The sequence below is a fragment of the Astatotilapia calliptera genome, chromosome 13 (genome assembly GCF_900246225.1).
Source record: "Astatotilapia calliptera chromosome 13, fAstCal1.2, whole genome shotgun sequence".
NCBI lineage: Eukaryota > Metazoa > Chordata > Actinopteri > Cichliformes > Cichlidae > Astatotilapia > Astatotilapia calliptera.
In genome coordinates, this window is record NC_039314.1 from 11384554 (window position 1) to 11412526 (window position 27973).

At 39.3% G+C, this 27973-nt stretch overlaps 1 protein-coding gene across 2 annotated transcripts; it reads right to left on the reverse strand.

Moving 5' to 3' along the window:
• Positions 1 to 104: 104 nt before the first annotated feature.
• Positions 105 to 27785, reverse strand: psme4a (proteasome activator subunit 4a). Of its 2 annotated transcripts, XM_026189312.1 has the most exons (48): positions 26980 to 27785; positions 25714 to 25854; positions 25409 to 25525; positions 24165 to 24221; positions 22783 to 22827; positions 19435 to 19584; positions 17022 to 17085; positions 16848 to 16922; positions 16435 to 16557; positions 16219 to 16311; positions 14466 to 14731; positions 14145 to 14331; positions 13978 to 14067; positions 13808 to 13872; positions 13346 to 13496; positions 12140 to 12238; positions 11995 to 12064; positions 11789 to 11856; positions 11463 to 11678; positions 10308 to 10465; positions 10097 to 10192; positions 9885 to 9940; positions 9711 to 9767; positions 9542 to 9597; positions 9270 to 9368; positions 9083 to 9145; positions 8907 to 9002; positions 8639 to 8770; positions 8342 to 8551; positions 6422 to 6558; positions 6166 to 6219; positions 5948 to 6077; positions 5747 to 5828; positions 5498 to 5651; positions 5281 to 5350; positions 5056 to 5181; positions 4820 to 4972; positions 4489 to 4593; positions 4311 to 4402; positions 4089 to 4220; positions 3768 to 3976; positions 3583 to 3668; positions 3339 to 3467; positions 2886 to 3041; positions 1694 to 1856; positions 1459 to 1592; positions 1237 to 1377; positions 105 to 1126 (listed from the first exon to the last, which is right to left on the reverse strand). In XM_026189312.1, the coding sequence occupies exons 1-47, from the start codon at positions 27174 to 27176 to the stop codon at positions 1243 to 1245; spliced, it is 5544 nt and encodes a 1847-aa protein (XP_026045097.1). In that variant the 5' UTR covers positions 27177 to 27785; the 3' UTR covers positions 105 to 1126; positions 1237 to 1242. The 2 variants fall into 2 exon arrangements, with proteins under 2 accessions (XP_026045097.1, XP_026045098.1); XM_026189313.1 differs by lacking the exon at positions 24165 to 24221 and having other exon boundaries at positions 26980 to 27784.
• Positions 27786 to 27973: the final 188 nt, after the last annotated feature.

Consider the following 27973-nt stretch of genomic DNA (forward strand, 5'->3'; position numbering starts at 1 on the left):
AAAAGAAAACGCTCATATGCAGATTTTTGTTAAAAACATTTTTTCATTTTATTGTCTTTAATTAAGCAAACAGTATATCTAAAAAAAAAAAAAAAAAAAGCAAGAAGAAAAAAGAAAAAAAAACAGAAGGGAAAGAAAACTCACTGCAGTTTTGGCACTACTCTAGTTAGTGAGGTACTAAAGGCTTCAATGCTGATTTTAAGTCATCAGGGGAAACCATACTGCAAACCAAAGTCATTACTTTATGTTAAAAAGTAAATAGTACCTGTGATAAAAAGGAAAGGGTTATAACTATAGACAGGCAGTTTTTCTTTTTCGTGCACAGAGACACGTCAAAGAGTGATCTCACTGTGCTCCAATCCACACAGCACAGCAGCGGGGAGTTTGTGCTCTCCCTATCTTTGCAGGAGTAGTTGACAACAGGCTCCGCTGCCCACAGCTCAGCCATCTACTTAATTTCAGATATACTCTCTATGAAAAGAAAAAATACAATAATGAAAACTTAGCACTTCAAAAAAAAAAAAAAAAAAAGGTAAATAAATAAATGTTTGTGCATATTTGCTATACCATGATATACACATACACGATGCATATAACCACATATAGATCAAACAACCACACAAACATTGTGTGTTGCAAGTTGTAAGTCTAAACTAAAGAGACCATTGTTCAGTTCTCTCTGGCTTGCACCAAACACTTCACTGCTGGAAGATAGAGTATGTCCTACACTGGACAATGTGTTGGCTCAGAGCTGATACTTGGGATATAATCCTGAGAAATGTGTGGGACACCGGCTGATGTCTTCAAGCATCCATCAACCTTCACACACACACGCGCGCGCACACATACGTGGACATGCACGCAAACCACAAAAGAAAAAGAAAACAAAAAATCTGTACAGTAATGTTACAAACTGCAGGCCATTCATCCCTGCTATGATGGATCCTTAAATATTAAGTATAGTAGAAATGCAAATGAGCTAAATACATAAATACACAACATTTTAATCCTTCTGAGTGCCACTCTTCATCTGATGCTGCTGGGATGTTGTGTATTATCTCAGTCAATCACTCAGGTCCTCTCCCCAATGTAGGCTGATGTCTGCACAGACTGGAGCTGTTCCAAACTGTTTCCAATGAAACACAAAAAAAGATTAAATGTAAAAAGTTAGTTAAAATGAAGACAATACAGTCAGGGACAGTAATGACTTGGCAACAGTGTAAAATAATTCTTTACCAGGTTTTAGGCATAATAACAGGGAGAGACCAGCAGGTCAGTGAGGACGAGCAGCTGGTCATCTGTGAACTGCTGCTTATGCTGCTGCCAGTTGTCGTGGTGTGTCCGTCGGAAGTTTGACAGGGTTTTCTTTACAGTCATCTAAAAGGAGACGCCACAGAAGTGATGGTTAGCTTTTGGATATGCCATAATAAATGGCGATTAATCGCTGACCACACATACTTCAATGGGTTGTGTGTCATTGAGGTGAGCACTCAGGTCCATCAGCAGCTGGGGCATCCAGGTGGGGACGTCATATGGGCTAGAAAGAATGCAAGCGCTCAACCCGAGAACACCAGCATGGCGGCGCACCAGGTCTGCAAACACACAAGAGTAGCGATTCCATTCAAATTCAAATGACACTGAAAAAAACCCACACAATCTTTGGTTGGTAGGTAACTCTTAGCAAGTTCCTTACCAGCCGATGGGATGGTGTCCACTATAGAGCCAAGATCTCTCTTCCTCTTCTTAGGCAAGCGAGTCTTGCAGAGAGCCTCAAAATGTGCCTGCATTGGGGCATCCATGGACAGGAAATTGCACTGAAGGAAGCCACTGAGTGTAGTGGCGGCCATTTCTCTTACCTAGAAAACAAAGGCCGAAAATGAGATGGACATAACACCAATTACAAGACACAAAACAATCCAACTGAGGTAACAGATTAAAAAGCTGACGTTTGCTCATAGGTAATGGGTTAGGATTGCATCTGGTAACTGGCCACCGACTGATGCATTTAAAAGGCTTAAGACTCATCATCCAATTATGATAATGCCTGGACCCCTGTGTGTTAATCATTACTGGTGCTCCCAGAGGCATGTGACTCCATCAAAGAATGAATGCTTTTTAAGAATTTCATATTCAAACAACACTGGTTCAAATTCATATTTCCACCCAAAACGATGTTGGCACAGCATAAGTACATTTATGTACTGACACATGAGCTCTGGCACCTCGATGACTACTGTACGGTACCAGGCATGCCATAGCTGCAGTATCGGGGTCAGAAGCAGGGTGGCCCATTAGGAAATACACCGGCTACCTGGACTTAAACAGCCAGCTGGGGACTCAGTGCTTTTCTATAATGGGAGCCAAATGCTTCGTAGCATGTTGTTTTAGCTCTATTCTCAATGGAGTTCTCAGTCTTAGACCGGTGTTTTTCAGTGGACAGGCATCTTTAAATACAACAAGACAAACGTATTGCATCACTAAGGCCGATAAATTAGGCTCAGGGGACTTTAAGTGGCCAAACAAAAATTCCATCCCCCACTTCTTCTTTGTCTCTACTCCATCCTTCTCCCTTTCACTCTCGTTCAATCCGAAACGTTATCTCCATAGCAACAGATTACTGCAGCCTGTGGTTTCCATGGCAACAGCTAAAGGACTGGAAGGGGGAAGAGAGTAGAGAGCCACGAGGAGCGCGCTGAATCACTACAGTGAAGCTGAAAGACAGTGCGAGTGCCTGCTAGCATAAACAAGCACATAGTGGCCAGTTGCTTGGCGAGTGTTACATAATCCGAGAGTCACATGTTTCTTTATCTTCAAGCTAGGTTCCAGCTCCTGCTCATGCCACTCCAGGTACATGTTTCTGCATTCATCTTTACATTTCAAGTTACCTCAAGCTGCTCGTCCTCCAGCAGCTTTATCACCAGCGCCCGCACATCATTCACTGCCTTCTGGTCACTCATGAATGTGAACAGGTTGTAAAAAACCATTATCTGGAGGTATGTGAGCACCGTGTAGCGAGCGTGCCAGGAGCTGCTGCCAGCAATCTGTAACACACAGCAACAGAGCCAGCCTCACATCAGCAACATACTTCAGGTGTACACAATAAGCATGTTTGTCTTTGCAATCCTTTTATTGGAACAATGATGAATACAGTATACCAGGCATGGACAGATAAAGGATTACATAATGTCAAAGAAATTTAAGTATAATCAGATGCCTTTGATTCTTTTGTCTTTCCCACTGAACCTTTCTTTTATGATCAGTGATAATCAGTGAAAACCCCAGTGTTATGTGATGCAGGTAAAAAGCTGAGCGACAGCCACATCGGCCAGGTGACCTACCTCCTGTAGGACACTGAGGACCATGGGGATTTGCTCTGTGTAGAGGAGTCCCTGAGACATCAGAGACAGGCAGGTCTTTGCATCCCTCTTTAATTCATCATAACTGTCATCATTTTCAACCGGCGCAATCTGAAACACGACAGCAACGGGTTAAATGTTATAGTGTATACAACACAACAAAAAGAAAACTTGAAGGTGGTAGTGACGAAGGTAGCTAAGCTAAGACTGAATGTGAGTATTTCACCTTGAAGAGCAGGGGAAGCAGCTGCAGTTGTTCTGAAACAGCAGTGGAGAAGGAGCGACCAGCACTCGCAATCAGCCACTTTAGCACTGCAGAAATTCACAGGACGAATCATTTCATAAATGCCACAGTCGAGTGTGTCTCACAAAGAAACTGATTTGGTTAGTGACAACAGATCAACCACCCACCTGTTTTGAGTAACTTGATTGCTTGAGTCCTCTCATCCTGCACTCCCACCTCATTCTCCTCAATCACGTGGTTCTGGATTTCCTCATCGCCCTCATTTAAAGGTTTCAGCTGCAACAGAATTCTCTCCGTGAAGTCCGAGATGCGTGGGGAGGTGGTGGGCTGAGTGTATGGCAAGTTGACATCAATCATGAAGATATACGTGAGCACGCTGGAAGGATAGAAAAGTAGAGAGGGAGGATGAAAGAAAAACGATATACAAACGAATTTATAATAACTTGATGACACATTTAAGCTTAATCTGGGTGCGAAAAGCGTCTCACCTGCCAATGCGCTCGCGTACATTCTTGTAAACCTGGGTGAGCTTGGGCTCCAGGTATTGCAGCAACCTGTGGAGTAGCTCAGGTACCCTCCACTCCTGCTGAGCTAGACCACCCTGGAGCACGTATAGACGACTGAAAAGAAAAACCATTACAAGTGTCAGATTGTTAAGTCCCACCGACAACAGCATCAGCATCTCCTCAAAGATGTAACTTTTTACTCACCAGGCATCGACAAAAGAGCCTCCCTCTCCATTGACTGGGGACTCCATTAGCATCTCAAACAACCAGTGAAGCTTGCGTGGATCTCTGCTCTCCTGTCAGCGTGAGAAACAACAATCACTTGGATGGTACGATGACTGACGGAGGTGGAAGGATAGAAAATAATGAACACAAGGCTTACACAGGCTGTAGCGATGCATGTACCCCAGTCTGCATACGTTTCTACTGTGATGTTTGACAGGGCAGTGCGGAGCAATGGGCACAACAGCTCCCAAAGGCTCTCGACCTGTTGAAGAAATGGAATGACCAAGGACAATGTTAACACAGTATAACTAACCTAAACAACCACAATAAGAGTGGTGATGGTGCGATCACTTAAATGGCCTCCACACATAGTTTAATGCCAATAACAAAAAAATCTCCACATGTGGATTTCCCCAAAGTTATAGCTTGATAAATACAGAAAGTCTGTAGACCTGAATGATGAGGATCATCTTGTTTTGGAGCTGTACCTTTGAGAAGCTCCAGTGCTTGCTGCCTCTGATCAGTCCAGAGATGATCTCCGCAACACAACGCTGCTTGCTCTCGTGGGAGTCTGCCACTAGACGTTCCATATGTGGCCGAAACAGAGGCAAAAAGTCATCGGAAAAATTACGGAACAATCCCTAGGCGAAAAAGAGAAGGCAAATTAGTTGCATTTATTCACTTCAGCTGTTTTTTCCCCTTGGTTTTGAATCTACTACCTCACCTTAAACAAGCAGAATCTGCGTGGGCTGAACTTGTCTTTGCCCTTACGGTCTTCAAGTGAGAGAAACTCAATGAACTGGTTAATGAACACTGGGTCTGAGAAATGGTCAAAGATGATCTGTTCCCACTGTCAAGAAGAGCGGAAAATAAAAGTTTTGCACTTGCAGTTACCATGATTTCACACCACTGTGTGTGTTATATTTTTCCCAGGCTTGTTTGTATGCACCTCTGTCATTTCCTCTCTGGCCAGGTTTTGCGTGGGCTGCTCCTCCTGTGGCGCATACATCATCAGGTTTCTGGAGAACAATTACAAAGTTAGAAAAGAAGAAGTGTGGAAGAGAATCTCTTGCTAAAGCAGCAGATAGCAAAAGAAATGAATGAATGAAAGCTAAAGAGTCACATAAGGAAAACACAAAGAAATGCAGGCATTATAAAATCATAACCTTGGCCAGCAGTAGTATCCCCAATGGGTTTTCTCCACAAACACACACTGATCCCAGTCCACCTGTGTGCGTGGAAGGGTACTGCTGTTATACTGAAGCCACTGGTTGTCTGTGCGATCCCCTGCTACAGTGCCACTAAGCTGTTTCAAGCCACCTATCAAAGATAAAATCCAGATTTTGAGATGACCTTTAGAAACAGTAAGAATACACAAAAACAGTAGTGGGGGATAAACAAAAACATATGCTTACAGAGCTCCAAGGGGCTCACAGGGACTTTCTTATGCGCCCTCTTTATTTGTTTCATGATGCCAGCCACAGCTGATATCGCCACCTAAAGGACAAAATGTGACACTTCAAGCAAACTCCTTATAGCAATGGCTGTACTACATCTATATGCTGCTGGGAAAAGAAAAGAAATCACAGCTCTGTTCCTACGCGTGTATGCCGCACCTTACGGACATAGAGAGATTCATGGTTGAGGCTTTTCACAAAGAACAAAACAGCAGCTGGAGGGAGTTGGTGGTCATCTCTCAGTAGCAAAGAAAGGAAGCCTATTGCAATGTGTTCAAACTTCCAAGGTCTGGAATGAGAAACAAAACTACAGTGAGAGGCTGTCATAAGTAAACACTGGCACAAATATATGGTATGTGCATTAAAAAAAAACCCACGAGTTCCCGTTGCTGAGAGAGTCCAGAAGATCGCCAATGAGCTGCTTGTATCTCCTACAAAAATGTAGAATGTAATTATTTACATGCATTTTGTTGTCGAACCTATGATGCTTACAGTAAGGGTGAATGCAGATTAAAACAGCATTTTAATAGAAAGGTTACACCAGTGTTCAGAAGTTTATGTTGCTGCTCACGTGCTCCAACTGCAAGGATGTTGGTATGGTCATCTTCATCTTTTTGTTGATGTAAAACTTACCCGACAGACTCGGAGTTCTTGAGCTCCTGTCTCTTTAGACCTTGTGCTACTTCTTCCTCAGAGGGAACATCTTCCTTAGGTAAAGGATTCCCAGTAGTCATAATCTGTTTAGCCACATCACAGCACTCACCGGGGATCTAACAGCATGGAAAAGGATAAAACACAATTTATATATAATTATAATTATAAAAATATTTTGTCCGAACGTGTAAAGGACACGTTTACGGATTACTCCCCATAAGGAGGGAGTAATCCGTAAACTCAGACTAACAGCAGATAAAAGCTCTTGTCTTTGGTATGCATAATGACTGTGTTGGAGTCAGCCTCATAATGACGACAAACAGTAAGTAATTAATTATTATCACAATTGTTTTACCAGACAAGCTTTTAAATTTAAGTGAGACCTTTGTAAGGTCAGTGTAGTTCAAAACTCCTCCAATGCATGGACAAATTCAACATGTGCGTTTATTTCAGAGTTTTGCCTTCTGATCTGATCTTGGATGAGTGACGAAACGATTCTCCCGCAAAACGCTACGTCCAGATGAACAGAATCAACTTTTGGAGACATTCTGATCTAGTTCAATTAGACCTCATCATGAAACTTTCAGTGTCTTTTACTGTTTGTTAAATTAAAACTTCTAATTCCTTCGACTACCAAACCATGTTAAAGTTATTGTGTCATTAAAAAGGGCTTAAAGTGCAGCTTCTGATGGGGTTGAACCAGTAACTGTTGAGGAATTACATGGGATTGAACAATTCAGTTAAAAGTTTTATGAAAAGTTCTGAGGCTATGACTGGCATCTGCATTGGAAAATTGTTGCTGTGAACCCAAAACGTATAGCCAAATTCAAGTGCACCATGCTACATTAAATACAAAACAAATCCACCAGATACATAAGTGGGAACCAGTACACGTAAAAAGACTCAGATGACCACAGATCATCATTGTTTTTGATGTCTGCCAGATTATTCCCATGATAAAGAAAATTCTTGTCAGGATATACAGTCCAAGAATCCAGACTTCATTAGAGCAAATTGAAAGGTTCTTTCTTCTTACATGGAGCAATCAGTCTCAAGAACACAAAGGGCAGATTAGATAGATTAGAAACAGCTTAAAAAGGCTAGACCAGCTCTGGAACAGCATTCTTTGAAAAGAGAAACCTAAGCTCAACCGGAACTATAATAACAAGACTGTATTGAGAAGACTTGGAATAGCTCATCATGGGAAGGGCACGATATGTATAACTTCCAATTAATAATTATGTGAAAAAAGACAGAAACAGACTGAGATATATACATTGTGCTTAGATTCAGCCAAATGGAGCAAAGTTGATTGGACAGTGCCTTACAGTGCAAATAGATCCAAAGCATGCTGCAAAAGCAACTTAGGACTTTTAAAGGTAAGGACGTGGCATGTTCTGTAACATTCGAGTCAGTCACCTGATCTCAGCGCAACTGAAGTGCATTTCACATGCTGCACTGAAAATGAAGTGAAAGGCCTGGCAAAGCATAAAAAGGAAGAAGAGCCTCTTTTTTTAGTGGGGCCCTTGTGTCACATATCAGGAAGTCACTGCCCACGAAGATTCTTGACAAAAATGTAAAAATGTCATCAGTATGTTAATTTGCCCAATTAAGTTTGAGCTCTGAAAATATGAAAGTGTGTTTAAAATGGATGGAATTCCTCAATGGTTTGGTCAGTTTTCCAACTAAAAGCTAAGAGTCAGCACTTTAAGCCTATGTTAATCATATAACTCTAACCTTTTGCATTTTTTCCCAAACATAAATATAACACATTTTTGTAAAAGATCTGATCTGTGTTCAAGATGGGAACTTTTGAGCTATTGTGCTTTTACCACTATATGAAGGCAAATACCTCATTTCATGATTCACTTTTGAAAGCATTCTTAACACTCAACTCACAGAGAAGTCAATGCCGATGGTCTCATACTGCCGATGGATTTTGTCTGCAAGATCGTCAAAGAGCCGCACAATTGAGGGCTTCTCCAGAGACATGGCTGAGCTGAGGCCAGACCGTACGATGGCAGGCCACGTCAGAGCAATACACTCCCAATCATGCAGATTGGCCAGGCACACGCCGCTGTGATTCCCCAGAAGACAGTACAAGGCACCCTGGAGAAATACAGATACAGTATTAAAATAAATCTACAAATATAAATAACTGTTCAAGAATTTTTAGTGCAAAGCTGACTGCCATACTTTGAATTGCTGCTGAGTAACAGCGCTGTTGTCTGGGTTGAGAAACTCGAGGACATGGGGGATGAGGTCTCTGCAGCAGAAATTGTAGGTTCCCAATGCAGTGAACAACACATTCTGAGCTTTGCTGCGTACCTGGAAGGCAACAAGTCTCAATTATTAATCATTTACAAAACACTACTCAAATCTTAGTAAGCTAGTAAATCACACTGGCAATGTATTAACAAAATGTAAACTATGCTTTTCCTGAAGGGTGCCGTGCAGAACTCACTTGACTGTAGGTGCTTGTGGAAAGCCTCAACAGATCTCTCATCAGTTCCTGGTGAATGCTCCTGTACTGACATCCTTCCACCGTCAGCTTTCGCAGCTGATAAGGACAAAATCAAAGTCAGAAATGCAAAAACGCCAAAGCTAACCTACAATGCCGTTACTCTATGAATGACTTACTTCATGCTGAAGCATGACCCTGTCTATTAAAAGAGCTCTGATGTGTTGCTTTCTGCCATGAAGCTGTAAATGCAAAGGGTGAGGTCACTACAGTCACTAGTGCATCTTCTGTAACTTTTGAAAATGTGCTTTTTTTTATGACTTCTTCCAGGATAACAGCAGTACAAATATACAAGAGCAGTCTTACTCTGTTCTCCATTGATTTCTTCACAAGGTTGAAACTCTTCCAGCGGGAGTCAAACTCGTGCTTGTGAGAACCTTTGAAGTGTAAAAGGTCGCTGATAATCTAAAACGTCACAGACAAAAATACTGATTTGTGTTCGGCGAGACAGGAACCATGATAGTCGATGCCCACACATTATCCCACACCTAACAACTCAGACATGCTGCACTGTGGCTTTCCAAACAGATATAATGCAAGTATTTTCTATTTTGGCTGTTACTTTACTGGCTGCCCACCTTGATGATGGAGAAAAGAGACTTTGTGTCATCCTCTGAGTGCTCCAGGATATATTCTGCAGGAAGACAAAACAGAAGTCAGATGGTGGAACAGTGAAGTTATGGATGTCGCTGTAGAATAAAGAGGGACCACAAGCCTACGAGGGGGTATAAGTGGGTGAAAACGTACGTAGCAGCTGTTTCATCACACTACAGATAGCATCTCTGTAGTTCTCTCTGGACTTATCTGTGGGTCGAGATAATAATACAGTGTAAGTTTATATTTCAACAAACCCTTTAATTTATATCTAATGTGAGAAGAAAAAAACTTCTTCCGATAGGTCTTAAGAAGAGATTAACACACCATACTCCATTCCTGTATAGAGGGTGGTCTCATCTAGATTCACCATGCTATGAACCCTGGGAGAAAAAAAACAAAAACAAAAAAACAGAACTGTTTAACATTTAAAATTAAGCAGATAAAGTGAGGATTTCTCTGATCCCTGTATCCCCTGTATTTTATTGACTATCACTGATGTGTTTATCTGGTTTTCTTGATCATATCAAAGCAATTACAGCTCAGGGATAGGCTCTCCTTTCAGTGGAGGCATCAGACCCCCGGCTCCTAGGAGACAGTGCTGAACAATGGTGAGGCTCTGTAGGACATCATCTCTGAAAGTACAAATTAACAAACACAAATCTATCACAAACAGAATCCACCAAAATAAACAAAAAAAAAAAATGCAGTTTACAGCTAGTGACCTCTGGCAGCAGAGCAGTTCCTTACCTGCTCATGTCCTGTTCGCCTTCTGCAAATCTCTTAAGGCGCTGAAGTTCAGGCTGAAGAATAAGGTCCAGTAAATAAAACGCTAACGAGATCTCCTCAACACTGGGTACATGCCACTGGATTTCCAAATTCCACAAGTCCCCAGGTCGACCCCAGTCCTGCACGACATTAACATCAAACAAGTTATTATTTAATCTAACAAAAACCCACCCTATGGCCCTGCGGTGCTTTATCAAGAAAATTCTGCTGCAGATACAAATATTGATGACATTTAAGTTACGTAAGGTTAACATGCATCAGCGGGGGAATGATGAACATGAAAAAGTCAAAATATCGAATTTAATATTTGCTCTATATGTGATGATGGTCATGTGAGATTGGTACACCTGTAAAGGAGGACATAAGGTACATAGAGACATATATACATACACTACCATCATTATATTAAGAAAGATAAATCACAGGAATTTCATATTTTCTATTCTGGTTTGGGCCATGTGTAGCTACAACAACTTAAGGTGCTATTTGCAAATGCAACTTTGGTCTAAAGACAAAAAAAATTAATTTTTCAAGAAAAAAAAAACTTTAATTTACATACATTAAATCTTCTTTTATTTCTTGGATGTTCACTACTAATAGTTAAAAAAAAAAAACAAAAAAAAAAAACAACATCTAATCATTCTTTAGAAGACTGACTGACCCAAAAACTGATATCTCTAATTGTGTGTTTAGTGGATAAACAGAAAAGCTGACATCAGTATGCGATTTCTTTATTACTGGTTAAAACAGATGCACACAGCACATTTCACTTGACAACTGCTCTTAACTTGGTAACCACATAAGAGTCATTTTATTTCCTCTATGGTCCAAGACACTAATCCAGCCAAACGATCTACTACCCCTGCCTCTACAGAGGAAGAGACTTAATAGGATCAAAGGACTAAACAAAGTAGTAGACAATTAATCAAACCAGGTCATTGCTTCACTAAGACTTATCTGGTTAAAGGACAAATGTCTCTAATTGCTAGTGCCTGATTTTGACCTTGACTCAATGGTTGAGTATAGTAGTAGTCTTTGAAGCCAGTTTCTGACAGTAAATGCACTTGACAAAAAGACTAATGTGTATTATATATAAAGCATATTTGGTATTTGTACCTTAATGGGTAGGTAGTCACCAGTTGGTTGATGGAAACCTCCTGGCACACTGCAGTACTCTGTGGGGTAGATGAGGGCTGTTGAGCGAAGAATGTGGTGCAGGAGGTTGCAAGCCAGAGTGTAGCCCTGTTTACACTTGAGGTGGAGTGTCAACTGCAAAATCTGAACCAGCTCAGAGCGATAGGGCAGGATCTTATCGCCATCCACACGAGACACCTGCAGGTGCAAACAGCAAGAAGGTAAAATAAATGTTAAGGCAAAGAATTATTTAAGTAAGGAATTGGCAAACAGATAAGTTAACTGGAATTATAAAGAAGTCAATTCACCTCAGAGAGCAGCTGGAGATTCCACAGAAATTCCTTGTCAAGCTCCTCTTCATTCAACACTTCCTCATCTGTTCAAAAAAAAAAAAAAAAAAAAAAAAAAAGGGGGGTGCATCAGGTAAATAATATCAATTCAGGGAGGGAAAACCAGATTCAGGTATTTGGAAATATCAACTACATATGGCTATTCCTGTGTGAGCATTACTTACTGACAGCAATTTGATTTATTGCATTGCAGCAGTGTGGTACAAACACCTTGAGTGACTCTGCAGGGTGACACTGAAAACAGAAGCAGAATGAAAATGAAACATAAATTAAGGAGCTCCACGAGGAGTTTGAGTGAATGATATTTACCTTAGCTGCAGCTCTACACATGTCAGCAACCATTCTGCCGGCTACACGAGTCTCAAAGATGTTCGTGGTTGCAAAGTTGAACACCTTTTCTAGAGCCACCTATTAAAACAAAGTGACAAATGTGTTCATATGTATAAATACTGTAAAAACACGTAACATATTTTCATTAATAATAAAAGATACCAAAACAGTCAATTAGAAGCAGAGATGCACCAATAGTGAATTTCTGGGGCAGATATCAATGTTCTAAACAACAATGCCTCCATTAGCTGAATGATGATTTTTTTTTCTTCCCCTCACCTTTGAGGAAAATGAAAGTAACGAAACTTAAAGCCATAATTAAACCGTCTTTGAAGATTCAGCCCTGAGCAAAGCTTCAAAGATTTGCTATTGCCCACTAACATCAGTCACTGTCATTGTTTAATAGCAAGAATCAGTTAATAAGTCAGATATCAGCCACCTCTCAGATGATGTCTAGGGTGTAGTTAACTATAACATATGACAGATGGTAAGCTGAGGGCCAGCTAAGGAGCATAAAAAGAAGCCCCTGGATAAAAATGTGTTGGTTTAAAGCAAGACAAACTTGCATTGCTATATTTTGTTATATACTTAGATATTTCCAAATAACATGCCAGGTACATTTAAGTGGGCCAAACTGACAAAATAAGGCTGCTTAATTCATTCATTCAGATCCTCGTCACTATGTCATCCTTCCCATCCAGATGTTGTTGTACGTGGTAAGCTTGTAAATGCTTCACAATAAAAGCTCAATTAAAAACTAAGAAAAACAAAACAAACAAAGGATGCCTCTGAACTCAAATCAGAGAAGGTATTTAATTTGAAATAATTATAGGATGGGCTGAGTATAATGCATCAACTTTAATAGGAGATATAGGGGCATCTTTCTTCCAGAAATTTGATCAATCATAGTTTTAAATCAAATATAAATATGCTTTTAAAACAAATACTTGTTGCCTTCTTGCAGTTGAGGTAAACGCAAACCTCAATTCACTATAAATGACTGAATTCTTATTCACCAAACAATGCCCCAAAATCCATTATCCAACTTGACAATGACCCAAAACATGCTCTCAGACATCTCACACTCACGTCATTATTTAGAAAGCATTTTGTTCAATATTAGACTTTTCTATAGTACTGTTTATGTACAAGTAACAGCATGAAAAGACGAGACTGAGTCTTAACCTTGAAGATGTCCAGGGAGCACTGTGTGAGGATGGTGCTAAAGGTTGAAGACAGTCCGAGCTCTACCAGGCTCTCCAGATGAGTCATTTTCTCAGTTTCTGTTTCCTCTCGGGTCTGTTCCAGAGTGCTGCTGTCTATCAGGGCAAAGCATCTATGCAGGGGAAAATGAGAAAAAAGAAAAAAAATGTTTAAATAGATACCGAATATAGAAAATACTCCTGGTGTATATAGATAAATCAGTTATAAAGAGCAAGTATATCTAGTTATTTGTTAAGAAAAGAGGAAAATAATTTTTCTAATTTGTTACCACACTCATTTTAACTTCCTCTGCCATGATATGAAACTAAATTTTGACTACAAGAATACCGAATGGGAACTATGACCCAACAATGGAGAATTGTACTGCTGCTGAACAGTTTCTCTCCTTTAATGTAGACAGTTTTGTATTAATGTTGCACATACCGGTCCATGAACTGAAGCACAAAGTCTTCGAATTCAGCTGAGGCTGAGCACAACTCTCTCTCCACCTTAAAGGTGCCAAAAAAAAGGAACAGAAGTCATACGTAAGGATGATGTAACACTTTTGATTTAAATGCAGAAAGATGGAGAAAAAAAACAAAACAGAAATTCACCTCTGTCAAGTCTGTTCGTTCATGCAGGGCAGACGAACAGTCCACCAAAGGCACAAGAGTCACAAACGTAGCAATAAACTGGAATGTGATCTGTAGGAACACGAATGAAGTTTGTGTCAGTTTTAGGAAGTTCAGCAATAACAGAGATGAACATCAGTGGTGCCCACCATGCACTTGCTGAAGTCATTTGGGTCGACGCCAGGCAGAGCCCTCATGAGCAGGGGTAGCATGTGAGTGGGCCCCTCAGGAAAGCGCTGCCCACCTGACACTAGGCTCCGTGCCACACCAATCATGCAGCTCAGAGTAGCAGTCAGCTGGTGGGGCTCTGTTAGAGTCTCTAAAGCAGGGTATGTTCTGTGGCAAAGCGAGGGAACAATCAGTCTTTTGTTTTCATCACAAAATGTAGTCTATTTTTTTTAATAGATTACTCTGAAGCACAATCAGGGCCAAATTTTCGTTTTGGATTCTCTACTTCAGTACAAACTTACTTCTCTAGCACAGGGGGGATGACCAACTCGGGCCTCATTAACGCTAAGTTCTGCAGGGCCTGGGCTGCATCGAGACTGCCCGTCTTGCTAAACATGGCCAGCAGAACTGGCTGCATCATACTCTCCACAAAGTCTGTGATATCCTCCTCTGTCAGCTTGTGACTGTCTGGTATTGGTGTAAGCCATGTGGGCTTTTTATAGCGCTCTCGGTGAAGCCGCCGAACCACGCTGGCTGGGAGACGTTGGAGCAGTTTCATGAGCTTCATCTGCGCATGCAAACAGAGGGGGAGAAAGATAGATGCATGACAAAGAGATGACACTGGGGGGCTTCCATGTACTCTGGACAAATTGAAAGGTAGAAGGTGCTGTTAGAAGATGACATCATGAACATACCAGCTGAGGATTTATTGATCATGATAGCTTTTTGGCTCACAGCAATGCTGCCATTATGATTTTTCCATCTTATATGTTATATACAATATAATACTAAAACACTTTTATATGTTTGTACATGAGCTCAGGTCCATAAAAATCAGAAGAGTATAAGTGAAATTTCACAAAAACAACAACAACAACAAAGTACAGTCATGTGATTGTCAAACTTTTCAACTCTCGGTCTCCCATCCCACCAGATCGTCAGCTGATTCACGCTGCTACTCTTTTTTTAGTTGATTGCAAAACAGTGTTTACGTGTAATAAAACAACATCTCACATCTATGCAATCAGCACCCTTAAATACACATACTCATGCCCTAAACAAAACAAAGGTTTGTGTACCAGGACATGTTGCTACCTGCCGTGATTAAAGACAGGATCCTCAAAACAGAAAGGCATGTGACCCGGGTGCCAGTGACCTTTAATAGTATCACAGCTATCTCATTCACGTGTCCTGCTGTTATTTCTGAACTAGAGTCTGACATAATCCATAAAAAGATTCAGGGGGCTTCCTGGAAAAAGATATGCAACTATTCCCCCTGTCCCTGTTAATTTGACGCTGGAATTATAGTTGGACCAAGCTGGATGAGTGATGTAATCACACTCACTGAAGGAAATCAAAACAACATGACTCAAGATTTCTTTTGATTTAGTATGATAGATGTTATACAACAGCTTTAACTCACTTATTAAGACAAGAAGTTAAAGAATGTCTTAATTTGTTTTTAACCATCAACAGTTCAACACACTTTCAGACTGTCTGTATTGAAAACGTGGATTTTTTCTTATCCTGCATTACCATCAATGGTAAAATAATACAAAAAGTATGGAGTTTGCAGACTCTGAATTGAACTAGTAATTTAAGTTAGTGTGTGGCAGAATGTAAACACAAAAGTTCTGCAAGCTTAGGTCGTTTACTGGGACAGATTTCTGTATTTAGTGGTCCATGTGTGCCACCAGGTAGTTTGTAGTAACAAGGTTTCAGTTATAAAAACATGGTGTCGTGTATTTGCATGTACCAATCTGAGCCGAGCAAAATGTTGTGGGGTTATTTTTTGTTGCTATTTATACTAAACTAAGCTGAACTAAGTTCTAACGAAGGAGAGTTTCTCAATTTGAGAGCACAACTCTTAATATTTCATTACTAAAAGGTTTTTAACTGTAGCAGTAGTTTATTTATATATATTATATATAAAATATATTATATATTTTTATATTCTCCATTTACAAGCTAGTTTGAGCCGTTGATATAATGAGCTAGTCTACATTTATGGTTTGTTTAGTTCCAGTCATCCAAAAGTACGAAGAAATGACTCACCAACCACCGGCCATGATTTGACGGGTGAAAGAAGGATGTAATACTGTTGAAAAGGCCACTGAGCTGAGCTTGAGCTTGCTTGCTGGGTCCTCCCTGAAATTGGTACAGTGAATATCACTGAGAATATCACATATGCCTAATTGCAAACTGTACAGTAAATGCAGTAAATTATATGGTATATTGTAACATAATATGATTTATGGTCTACAAACTAACCAGGAGGGCTGACACCCAAAGCACCACATGGCTGATGTCGTAGGCATTGGTGACGTATCGTGGTACAATCATCTGACTGGTCCCAACAGGAAGATTCAAGCGCCTCAAAATTCTTGTGAAAATCTGCAATGTGACAAACAAAATTAGCAGGGATATTGTTTGTGTGTTTACCTGGATATTGACAAGTTCTTTGAATGTTTATCTGTGACAGATACTGGTATCACTTCGGGGAAATACGCAAACATGATGCAAGAAGGAAAGCAAGCTCAACAAAGAAACCTGATAGTTTGTTTGCTTGATAACCAGCAATAGACATGACATACAAACCCAGAGAACATAGGAGCATGTGCCAAAATCCTCAAAAACAAGCAAGTGCTAAGTTGTGTAATGTGCAGTGGGAAGGAGCAACAAACCTTAGGAATATAAGGGTCCCAGTCAATGTAGCCAATGTTGTCATTGGCCAAGCGGGCAAAGAGATTAACCAGATGCTGCAAAGACGTATGACGACATGTTAAATAAGAAAGGTTAAAAAAAAAAAAAAAATGTTGTACATATGGAAAAAAAAAATTATACATTCATCCACTTACAACTTCCCAGCTCGGAAGATTTTGCACAGATACCCATAAGCTGACCAACTCGTCGAACCACAACCTGTCAGAAAAGTAAAATCAGGAAATAAATCTTTCAAGTTCATAACACACGTGTGACATTTAACCGACCAATGAAAGTATGCTTCAGGCAGAGGGAGAGGAGCACTGGTTAAACATGATGTGAATCCCTTACTATAAGCAGAAAACAATGTAGGGTAGTGTTTTATCTTCTAACTCTATAATCTTGAATTATTTATAACTGTCCTACAAAGAGCTTTGTAATTTGGTGAGCATTAATAATTTAAAACTCATTTCCATGTTTGGGTCAGTCAATCTACTGCACAGCTGTTCAAATTAAATTTGATTACAGGTTTAAAAATATACATTTATGTCAATTCACAAATGTTGGAAACAGCAAAAGTAACATAACTCCCCATGGCAAAGACAGAATGAATTAACCATTTCTCAATCCACTGGTTCGAAAATATTATTGTAGCAGTTAGAAGCACCCATGAGTTTGCACTTAGTAACTGCTCCTCTTTGAAGATGTCAGAGTTTAAGCACACAGCAAGTTTGAGATCTACCCCACCGTTTCAAATATTTTTAAGTCAAGAGGCTGTGAAGGCCAAAAGCTTTAATATGTGGCTCTGACAAGAGTTCCTGGTGGATTTTTAGGCCTTCTTTAGATCATTGTCCCTGTTGTATCAGACAGTTTTTCAGCTCTTGACCAACTGACATCTGAATTCAGAGGGAGCTAACTTAAGTGGACTCCGTTTGTCCTTTTATGAAACCCAGCACCACAAATCTGTGTACTCCTAGTGCTGGAGTACTCCTAGTGCTCCCAAGCCCGGATAAATGATGAGGATTGCACCAGGAAGGGCGTCTGGTGTAAAATCTTTGCCAAATTAAACATGTGGATCATCATCCTTTTATCTGTGGCTGTCACACAAACCTCAGGAGATCACTCCCACCACTAGTTACAATATTACAGTCACTTTCTGCTGATCTATTTGCAGTCCTACTTTGTCTCTCTGATTAGCAAATGAGCAATTTAATCCTCAGTTTTCCAGGTCTTCTTTTGACTTACATAGTTTATGTTAACCAACATTTCTTCATTTAAAGGAGTCCACTGTTTTAATTAAGACAAAACAAGGCTTTACAAGTAAAAGGGCACTAAAGAATACTGCCGAACCAAACAGCGTTTAATGCTGTGTATAAGGGGCAATAATGCAGTAAAAGCTACTCAGTACCCATGAAACAGAAGGTTGACATCTTGATGGTGTTATAGCTGGTGTATGCAAAAACAAAGTTTTACTTCTTTGCTAAAGCTAAAGCTTTAGTAAAGCTCATTAGCGTTATTATCTTGCTTCAGGCTGCCCAAACTTATGCTGTGCATGAATGATAAATTTTCCTAATATAAATTAAAACATTAATTTAATAGTATGTTCAATGGATTTTTTATTGCCCTGGTAGAAGTGCAGCACGCTTTAGACGAACAGATGGCATCTCCTCAGCACTCTTAAACATTGTTAATTAAAAGTCAGGATAATAGTCAGTAATGGTTACTGCTGGTGAAAAATCTTTACACTTCTTTAATTAAACTGGATTCTGATTTCACTGAAACATTTTAAAGGTTTGCCTAACTGAAACTACTCTTTAACATGTTTTTCTTCATTTGCATCTATAATGTGCGCTTTTATCGTATTAATTTTTGTTTTTGTACACATCTGCTTAAAAAAAAGTTCTAAATCTCAATGAGATTTATCATTTATTATAATAATAATAAAAATAATGTGCAAGGACAGGACATGGCTAATATAGTAATGAACTGAAAAAAAATCCTTTTTAAACAAGCATTAAAAATACAGAGTATTAAAAAAAGAGTCGATATGTCTCACTGCAGTTGGTTAGGATAGAAAAAAAACTGTGCCTCTGTTCTCTTTTATAGCACTTGTTTCTATGTCTCACTATGGGAAACGCCCCTTGCATATCACAGTCACTTATTCCATTATGCCTGCCAGTTCTGAGTGGCAGTCATGACATCTGTATCGGGACCCTCTACTTTTGCAGAAGGCTGACTCTGTCTTTCCATTCATCTCTTCTTTATTCAGAAGAAAAGCTTTTTTCCTCCCCTCACATACAAAGGCTGATTCTTCATAAAGTCAAGCAGCTAAAGTTGAAAGAAGAGTGCAAATCTTTCCTTATCAACACAAGGACTGCCAGCGTAACTGGTGACGTTTTTTAATAAATTGAATTACGTAACACAATCTGCCACTGGAACACATGACTGTGTAGGCCTGTGTAGACATACTGCTAAATATCATAGCTCATTTTTGATTACTTTCTCTTTGATGTCGCATCAAACTTTGAATAGCAGTGTACATGTAAGAGAATAAAAGAGGTTTCATACTTGAAGCCCCTGTGATGCAGATCTGGAGGCAGAGTTGTTGGTAGAAAGAGCTCAAAGTAGCTGATTGCTCGTTGCATGGTGACATCAAAGGGACAAAGGAGTGGTCTCCACTCATCCAGCATCTCCTGAGTAGCCGCCTCTGAAAAGTACCTGCACAAAGGTAGAGAGAGAAACAAAATCAGAGTTTTGCTTTTTTTATTTTTTTATTTTATTATTATTATATACACATGGTGACAATACCACCAACATTTACATGATTGCTCATAAAAATACACTACCATCCACTTTATTGGAGAAATGTTTAATATGCAATCCAAAAACACAACAAGTTCAACTAGAACCAACAAACTTTTACATTTTCAGTTTTCGGCCAGTCACAGTTGTACCTAATAAAATGGCCAGTCACTGTATATGAACAGATGAAACATCTCAACCTTCAAAGGAGCTTAAAGTGTGGTTCAAAGATGGACAGCCTGAACGTGTACATCAGGTTTGGAGACTGACAACTTCTAAGGAGTACTTAAAACCAGCAATGAAACAAAGCCTGGGTCAGAATTACTTAAGACTAGACTAAGTAGGAACATGTTGTTGGTCTCAAAGGTACGGTTTTATCTTGGTTTAAATCCTATCTCTCAGAGAGGTCGTTCTCTGTTGCTATTGGGCAACACTCCTCGGCTTCTGCCCCTATTTATTGTGGTGTGCCTCAAGGGTCCGTGCTCGGTCCTGCTCTTTTCTCTTTGTACATGTTGCCCTTGGGATAATTTTTTAGTAAATACAACATCTCCTTTCACTGTTATGCCGATGATATCCAGATTTATTTACCTTTGAAATCCAATGAGACTGCTTCTTTGCAACCTCTGTTCAACTGTTTGCATGAAGTTAAAATTTGGTTATCACATAATTTTCTTACATTGAACGAGAATAAGACCGAAATCATAGTCTTTGGTAGTCACACTCCACTAGACCAGTTAGCTGATGCCCTAGGCCCTCTCGCTAGCCATCTTTCGTCCACTGTAAGAAACCTCGGAGTGTTCCTGGATGGCTCTTTTAAACTCGAGAAACAGGTGTCCACTGTGGTAAAAAACAGCTTTTACCAGTTGCGTCAGATTTCCAAAGAAAGCCGTTCCTTCCTTTAAAGGACCTTGAAAAGCTTATCCACGCATTTATTACATCCAGATTGGACTACTGTAACTCCCTCTACTCGGGCCTCCAACACTCCTCTCTTTGCCGGCTCCAGTTAATTCAAAATGCAGCTGCGCGTCTTTTAACAGGTACGAGAATTCATGAACACATAACTCCAATTTTAGCCAAATTACATTGGCTCCCTGTTAAATATCGTATAGATTTTAAAATTCCTTTGTTCACTTTTAATATTTTGAATAATTTAGCGCCCAGTTATCTTTCTGATTTACTCCATTCATACAATCCCAACAGAGCACTTAGATCGTCCAACCACAGGCTCCTAGCACAACCTAGGACTCGAATGAAGTCGAGAGGCGACTGGGCCTTTGCATCCGTGGCACCCAGACTCTGGAATAACCTCCCCGTTCATATTCGCACTGCCGAGTCTATCCAGTCTTTTAAATTACGTCTTAAAACTTATTTTTTTACTTTGGCTTTTGATTCTGTGTAGTTGGCTGTTTTAGCTTGTTGCGTTGTTACCTATTGTTTGTTGTCCTCTTTTATTGTTTGTTTTAACTGTCTCATGTTTTTATTGACTGTGAAGCACTATGGTCAACACTGTTGTTTTAATATGTGCTATATAAATAAATTTTGATTGATTGATTGATTGATTGATTGATAATAATAACCTTCAACACTGCTGATTCTACTTAAGCGAATTCAGATGCATCTATTATGAAATTATCAACATTATAAATAACAGTTTGCCTGATGCTGAATATGATTTCTTATTTCTAATTGCTGAATACATTTTATTACGTTGTAATGTAAGAAAAGAATTCTAATCTGTAGTAAGGTTCAGACATTTGCCTCTCATTCATTTTTGCTAATACAAATCCAGACAGGACAGGAGCAGATTGATGATAACCACACAAACACAGATACACAGGCTACTCTTGGGAACAGCGGAGAAGAGAATTAAACATTCATAGGTGTGGTCAAGTCACACGATTTGATACTGACAATGCACATTACAGCAACTTTAAGGAGTCATTTTTGCATGTAAGGGTGACCATTTATCACAAGTTCTGCCTGAAATGGTCAAAGTATTCTCTGAATTATCGATCAGAAAATCAAATTTAAGAGTACAGGGGCCGAACTGGTAATTTGGGAAATCCAGGCAAACTCTTTGTTTTGTTTTCTGGGGGTTTTCTGTAGCAATACTGCCATTTGTAGAAGCACACAAAGTACTTTTCTTCATTAAAACAGAAAATATCACGTTGTAAAAATACTGCCAGGGAAAAAAAATCCTGCATTCAATATTTTTTTTTCTTTACATGAGAGCAATATGCTTACATGTGAAAAATAAATCAATATAAATTTTATTTCCTCATTATTCTAACTATTCAGAATACCATTAGAGTACCGAATAAGACTTTATATGGCTTCAGAGCAAAAGCATTCAACTGTGAACCATTATCTTCATTTGGGTATCTATTCGTTGACATCATCTGCCATGTTTGTGCTCACATTACAGACAAGTGACTCAAGTACACACAAGCAGCAGCTACTGAAATTCCAGTGTTAGAGCACAATGTCCCACAGATGGGAGATTACAAGTCATACACCTGGCACATTTTTAGCTATTAGGATAAATCCTACGGTTCCACAGGGGTCAAAGACCCGAGAGGATTTTCATGGTCTGTTTTGCGTTTATTTAAACTCTGCAGGTTATTTCAGGTCACCTAGCCATCTCTGTGATTTTGTATTCACTGGTGATCCTGGGGGAAAATAAATTAATAAAACAAAACCAAGTGTCCTTCCCTCTCCCTCAGTGCTGATCCACAGCGTCTCAGCAGCAAACCACAAATCATTCTCGCTTCTCACACTAAGAGGAAACTCTCACACAAGACAGAATTAGATAAGATAATAGGATTATCTGCCTAAGTGCAAACTTAAGGACGAATCCTAGTGCTCACCTAAGATACCTGCAAGTGTACTATTTTGGTGAACCTGAAGCTTTGCAATAATAAAATGACACAACATAGAGCTTCTTTGCCCAACTTTTAAATAAAGGGTTAAGAAACGCAATATGCATATAAACAAGAGATTCTCTGACTGACACGCAGTTATTAAACCAAACATCTGCAGTACTATTAAACTCCTGAATCCAAAGACAAGGTAAAATGAGGACATTCATGAATTGATATATTAAGGTGTACTTACGGTCTGCAGCTTTTCACAAGTGTTTTCAACACGCTTTCCACAGAGCTGTAATGAAAAAAGGAGTGAAAAGTTTTTTATTAGGCTGTCAGTAAAAGACTGATGTTGGTTACAGTTAATCAGCTTTCACATCAGTGCAATCTCAGTTTAATTGCATGCACACAGAAACTTCTTGACACATCTGACTAACGTGCTGTGAAAAAGGAAAGTTTACAGGTCGGTGTATAGTGACAATACAAGCAGAGTAAATGTTACCTGTACTGTCTGAGCTTACTAACTGGGTTCAAGCCAAAATAAAGATGTACATGTTAATCTGTTTCTAACTGACACCACCATAACTCTTACATAACAGAGTTACAAATATGATACATTAGCGTCGTTTACGAATTTTCCACTAGTTTAAAAAATAATAATTAAAAACTCCTGACTTGATTACCTTTACATAAAGACTGAATGACAGAGAGTGATATAACCAGAGTTCTTAGGCTCCTTTCTACAATCCCATCTATTTACTGACATGCAAAGTCAAACCATGCCTGGTTGAAAAATACCACTCAACAGCTTGTTATCCGTCTTTGCATCACTCGAGTCTTTAGATAGCTGTAGCTGACAGATTTAATTCTTAATCGATAGCCGCATTTATGAGTGATGCTGTGCAAGCCAAACTGCAACCTACTGATCTACTGTTTACACTGTAAGCCCACAACACACCAGCTAAAAACCCCAAAATATGCAAATCCAACAGCAGAAAAATGTGAGTGAGCGCACTCTGTGGTAAGGACCACGCTATATAACCTACAAATACTAGAAAAAATGTTTATAGTTTTAAAAACAAAATTATAAGAACTTGGGCTCCTAAACGTCTAGACTCTTGAAAATGCTGCTCAGTAAACCAAGGACTTCAAAACAGGTTAGAGTGGGGATGTGTAACAAGAAAAACAACAAAAAGCTAGACAGCTTATGAGTTAATGAAACTAAAGTCAAGCATAAAACATAATGAATGCTTCACAATGTGTCATAAATACTGTAAACTGTACTACATCTTAATATGGTCATCAAAGTCTGATGCCATCATAACATAACATGAAAGATTAGAAGCATTTAAGAAAACATGTTAAATAAAAGAATCATCTATTAATATGAGCTAATGGTTGCTATCGGGAAGAGTAGAATGATACAAAAATTTGTTAGCTGCAGTGCGACAGTCTCCAATATGGGTGAAATGTTAACATTGATTAACTCCTGATTTTTTTTTTTCCTTCTCTCACAAGCTGCATATGGGGTGTCCAGTTTTTACTTTCACATGCAACATGGTGTCTCAAAGGATGAATTCAAAGTAAAAACAAAACAAAACAAAAAACACAAAGAGAAATGTTTATCCTTACCACCTCTGAACCAATTTTATCATTACGTGTTTAGAGGATGAACGAGGCCGTAGATAACTGAATGTAAAAGGAGACAAAGGCATAAAAAAAAACATTCAGCACACAAGAGTGCCTATTACTTGTGCAGCAACTTATACAACATATTATCTTTTGTGTGCATTAATATGGGCTGGACAAGGATTAGCTGACCAACCAAAGCAGCTTGCTTACATTGGCTCAATATGAAAGCATTTTGCTAGCAAAGTAGCAATGTTCCCATAGCACCCTAAAAGAGCACCTCGCACTGCTTGCTAAGAACTTCACAAGGAACGTCTTGCACAGGACAGACCAACATTGTAAAATCTCTAAAGTCATGCTGAACTGTAAAAATCATAGCGGCTATAGTTCCTGGTAAAAACAAACATTACGTGGTATAAAACATGACAAGCTTGTCACCTGAGGTATAACAAACCGAGTCTGTTTGAAAATAACCAGGCCATAATTTGAATTAAACAGCAACTATCACAAGGGATCCCTTTTAATTTGAATTGAGAAAAATAAATAAATGGATGTCAACACCAGGGAAACAGTCTACTGAAGTTATGAAATGAAAAAAGTAAAAATTTGACTTCTAACGGCCAGTTTGTGATGTCGCGGAGCAAGCTTTTTTCTTTTTAAGACATCCTTCCATTTGACAATGTCACTGGCAGGCAGAGTGAAGAGTTGGCCAACTTAGAGAAAGATGAGAAATGAGTCATTTTAAAACAATAAATATGATAATGCACATTTCAGGACATTCTTTTTCTGAGACAGCGTTGCTGCGCACACAAAAACTGCAACAAAAAGTTGGCTAACAAATAGCAGGAGAGTTGGAGGGAATCAGACTTCCTCCAATCTCCACATAGCTGGTCAAGTGCTGTGTTAAAGAGGTTGTGAATAGGAAATAGTTGCTTTTTTTACAAAGAAGGATTAATAAAGATGATTGCATCACATATTTTAAAACAATGTAGAGGTGAAGGAGCTGTTCAGTGCAATTTGACTATCATATGTGCAGTTCAGACTAACCGTGAAATAAATGTTGCCTAAAGCACATTTTCTGCTGCTTTTAAAAAAAAAACATCCCACCTAATTTGTGAAATCTGACTCAACAGCTAAACCAAAAAGTATACCTCATTTCTAAGTTTAAGCACAGTTTTCATTTGTTTTTATTTCTTTGTTTTTTTAATAACAACATTTGCAGGCTTCACTTAAAACCACAGGCATACTTGGGAAACCAGTTGAGGCCGAGATGCTCCGTCTTTGAGAAAAGAATCCTGTCGTATAGCTCATACAGCGGTCTCCATGGCAACTCAAGGTCCTCCCTTGACAGGAGTTCTCGTTTCCTGTTAAGATGAAGATGACATATGTATAGAAATTGAGAAACACGCAAAAGCTACCTGATCATGCAGTCTTCACCAGACAAATCATCACTGGTGAGCATACGGCATGTTTAAATGTAACTTCACTCTTGGAGAAACCAAAAACACATCTGTACAAGTTGTTGAGTAAACCAGACAGGAACCAATCTTACTTGAGGAGGTTAATAAGAAGCCGAGCAAGGCCCTGCATCATGCTGATCTCCAGTTTGGGTATCATCACTAGCTCGTAGAGCAACTTGATAAACAGCACATGGTCTTCTTTGCTGAATTTGCGCCCATACAGTCTCATGTACCTTAAGGAGAAGAGAATGTGGGAAAATGACTCCAGTTTCAGGACAGATAATAAGAGGTCAAAAGTGTTTACATGCATAAGACACAGGAATGTAATGAACTTGGTAATCAATATAATCAATATAATTTAAGAAAAGTCATATTTAAAATAAATACTACACTTGAATAAAGCTTGTAGACAATTTAAAATGAAAATGTTTTTTTTAATCAATCTTTAAGTGCAAAAATACTGGTAAACCGAATCTGGGTCAGCATAACAGTCAACTTTCCGTTTGCCTGATCCGGCAGTGAGTCACTCCTGAAAAGTGCAATGAGCCAGCTTTTGGGACTGAAATGGATTAAAGCAGGCCTGCAACCACGTACAACAACATCAAACAGCATAATGTAATCAACTATCCATACCGACAATATTTTTTTGCTGGTGAAATCTGGGGGTTAAATGTTAAATGTCATGTTTATGCACTGTACTGAGTTAAGCAAGACCATATATGTCCTCACCTGAAGAGCTTGGCACAAACATTCAACAGAAAGCCACGTGGACCACTGAAACATGATCTGAAACTATTATAATGCATATCAAAAGGTGGTTATGCACAAGGGCCGCCTTTGAGGCAGCTTGACAGGAAACCATAAAATTTAAATTTTGCGATATCTGGTGAGCCGTCATCTGACTCGCTGCTTCAAAATAAAAATGTCAGCTGCAGAAGAGCAATTAAATGACCCACTACTGTGCCGCTCTGTCTGGGTCAGGTTGTGTATTTGACACTGGCCTGATTATGAAACCCGTAGCGTCCCTAATCAGATGCCCGACAGACTGTAGCTACCGGGCATTCAAAGCTGTGTAGCGTTTTATAAGTAATTAAGCACAGCAGGCCGTGAGGAAACGACCGTGTTTCGTAAAACACGCAAAACAAATCTAAGTTTTCGGTTTGACTGATCAGTGTGCGCACAGTTCCTACAAAACACTTCGGCGTATTATATAATAAACACACCGCATTTTACACTTTACGAGTTACAGTGGTAAAATATATGTTGTTTGCGTTACTTCTCAATAGGCTCAATGTTGCAAACATTACCAAGTGAGCAACAACTGTTACATTAGGACATTAGAGATTAGTGTTACTTACGTGGAAAGTTTCCTCGTCCAAAACAGGACACCGGGCCATATCTCTCGAAGCTGAACAGCTCGGCCCAAGTTTCCTTTTATCTTACTCAAAATATCATTGGATTCAGCGTCTAGCCTGCCCGCGTACGGCAGAAGTTTGTTGTATACGATGTCTTTTTGAGGAATAAAATCCAATGTGTCAGGCTGTGTCTTTTTCATTCTACGGGTTAAAACTAGCTAGCTTCACTAGCACTACTTTAACTTCGTTTCGATTTTCACTTCACGCTGTAATGCTACCCGGCTAATACAACGGCTAGTTAGCTACACTCTCCAATGAATAAGGTTATTATGGCCCGCACAGTGACTAAGTTATAACATTCACAAGTTGATGACACGGTAGCTAGCCATCTAGCTTAAGTTAAATTAGCTTCCTTTAGCCGAAAACATCATCAGCGTCATCTTATAAAGATATTAAGGCGGACGAATTGTACAACTTTGTTCAAAAATGCCTTGGCACTGGAAATTCTCTCTTTCGGCTAACGCACTCCTAAAGACCTGACAGCCAGCTAACGGTCTAGCTAAAGTTAGCGGCGTACTACAAAAGCACTGTCATATCCCATTGACTGTCAACGTCGACTGATTCATCCAACTACAGCAAAGGAGACTGCGGACGACACCCAGCTACCCGCTGCACAACACATGCGTCATATCCGCTACCTCAAAGGGAGAACTACGATTCCCAGCAACCCCCATTTCCGTTAGTTATTTTTATAAACTGTTAGCAAACAGGATGACTCGAAATCCACTTAAGACTTCTTGTCCTCTGATGTCTTCTATTGGTTCTTCGTTTCGCCATGAAGAACTTTCTTTTTACAGAACACTTTAGGCACAAGGCTGCAATGTGAAGTCCAACAAAAGCATTAATAAAAGTGATATTATTATTATTATTATTATTATTATTATTATTATTATTATTATTATTATTATTATTAAATGGTAAATGGCCTGTATTTATA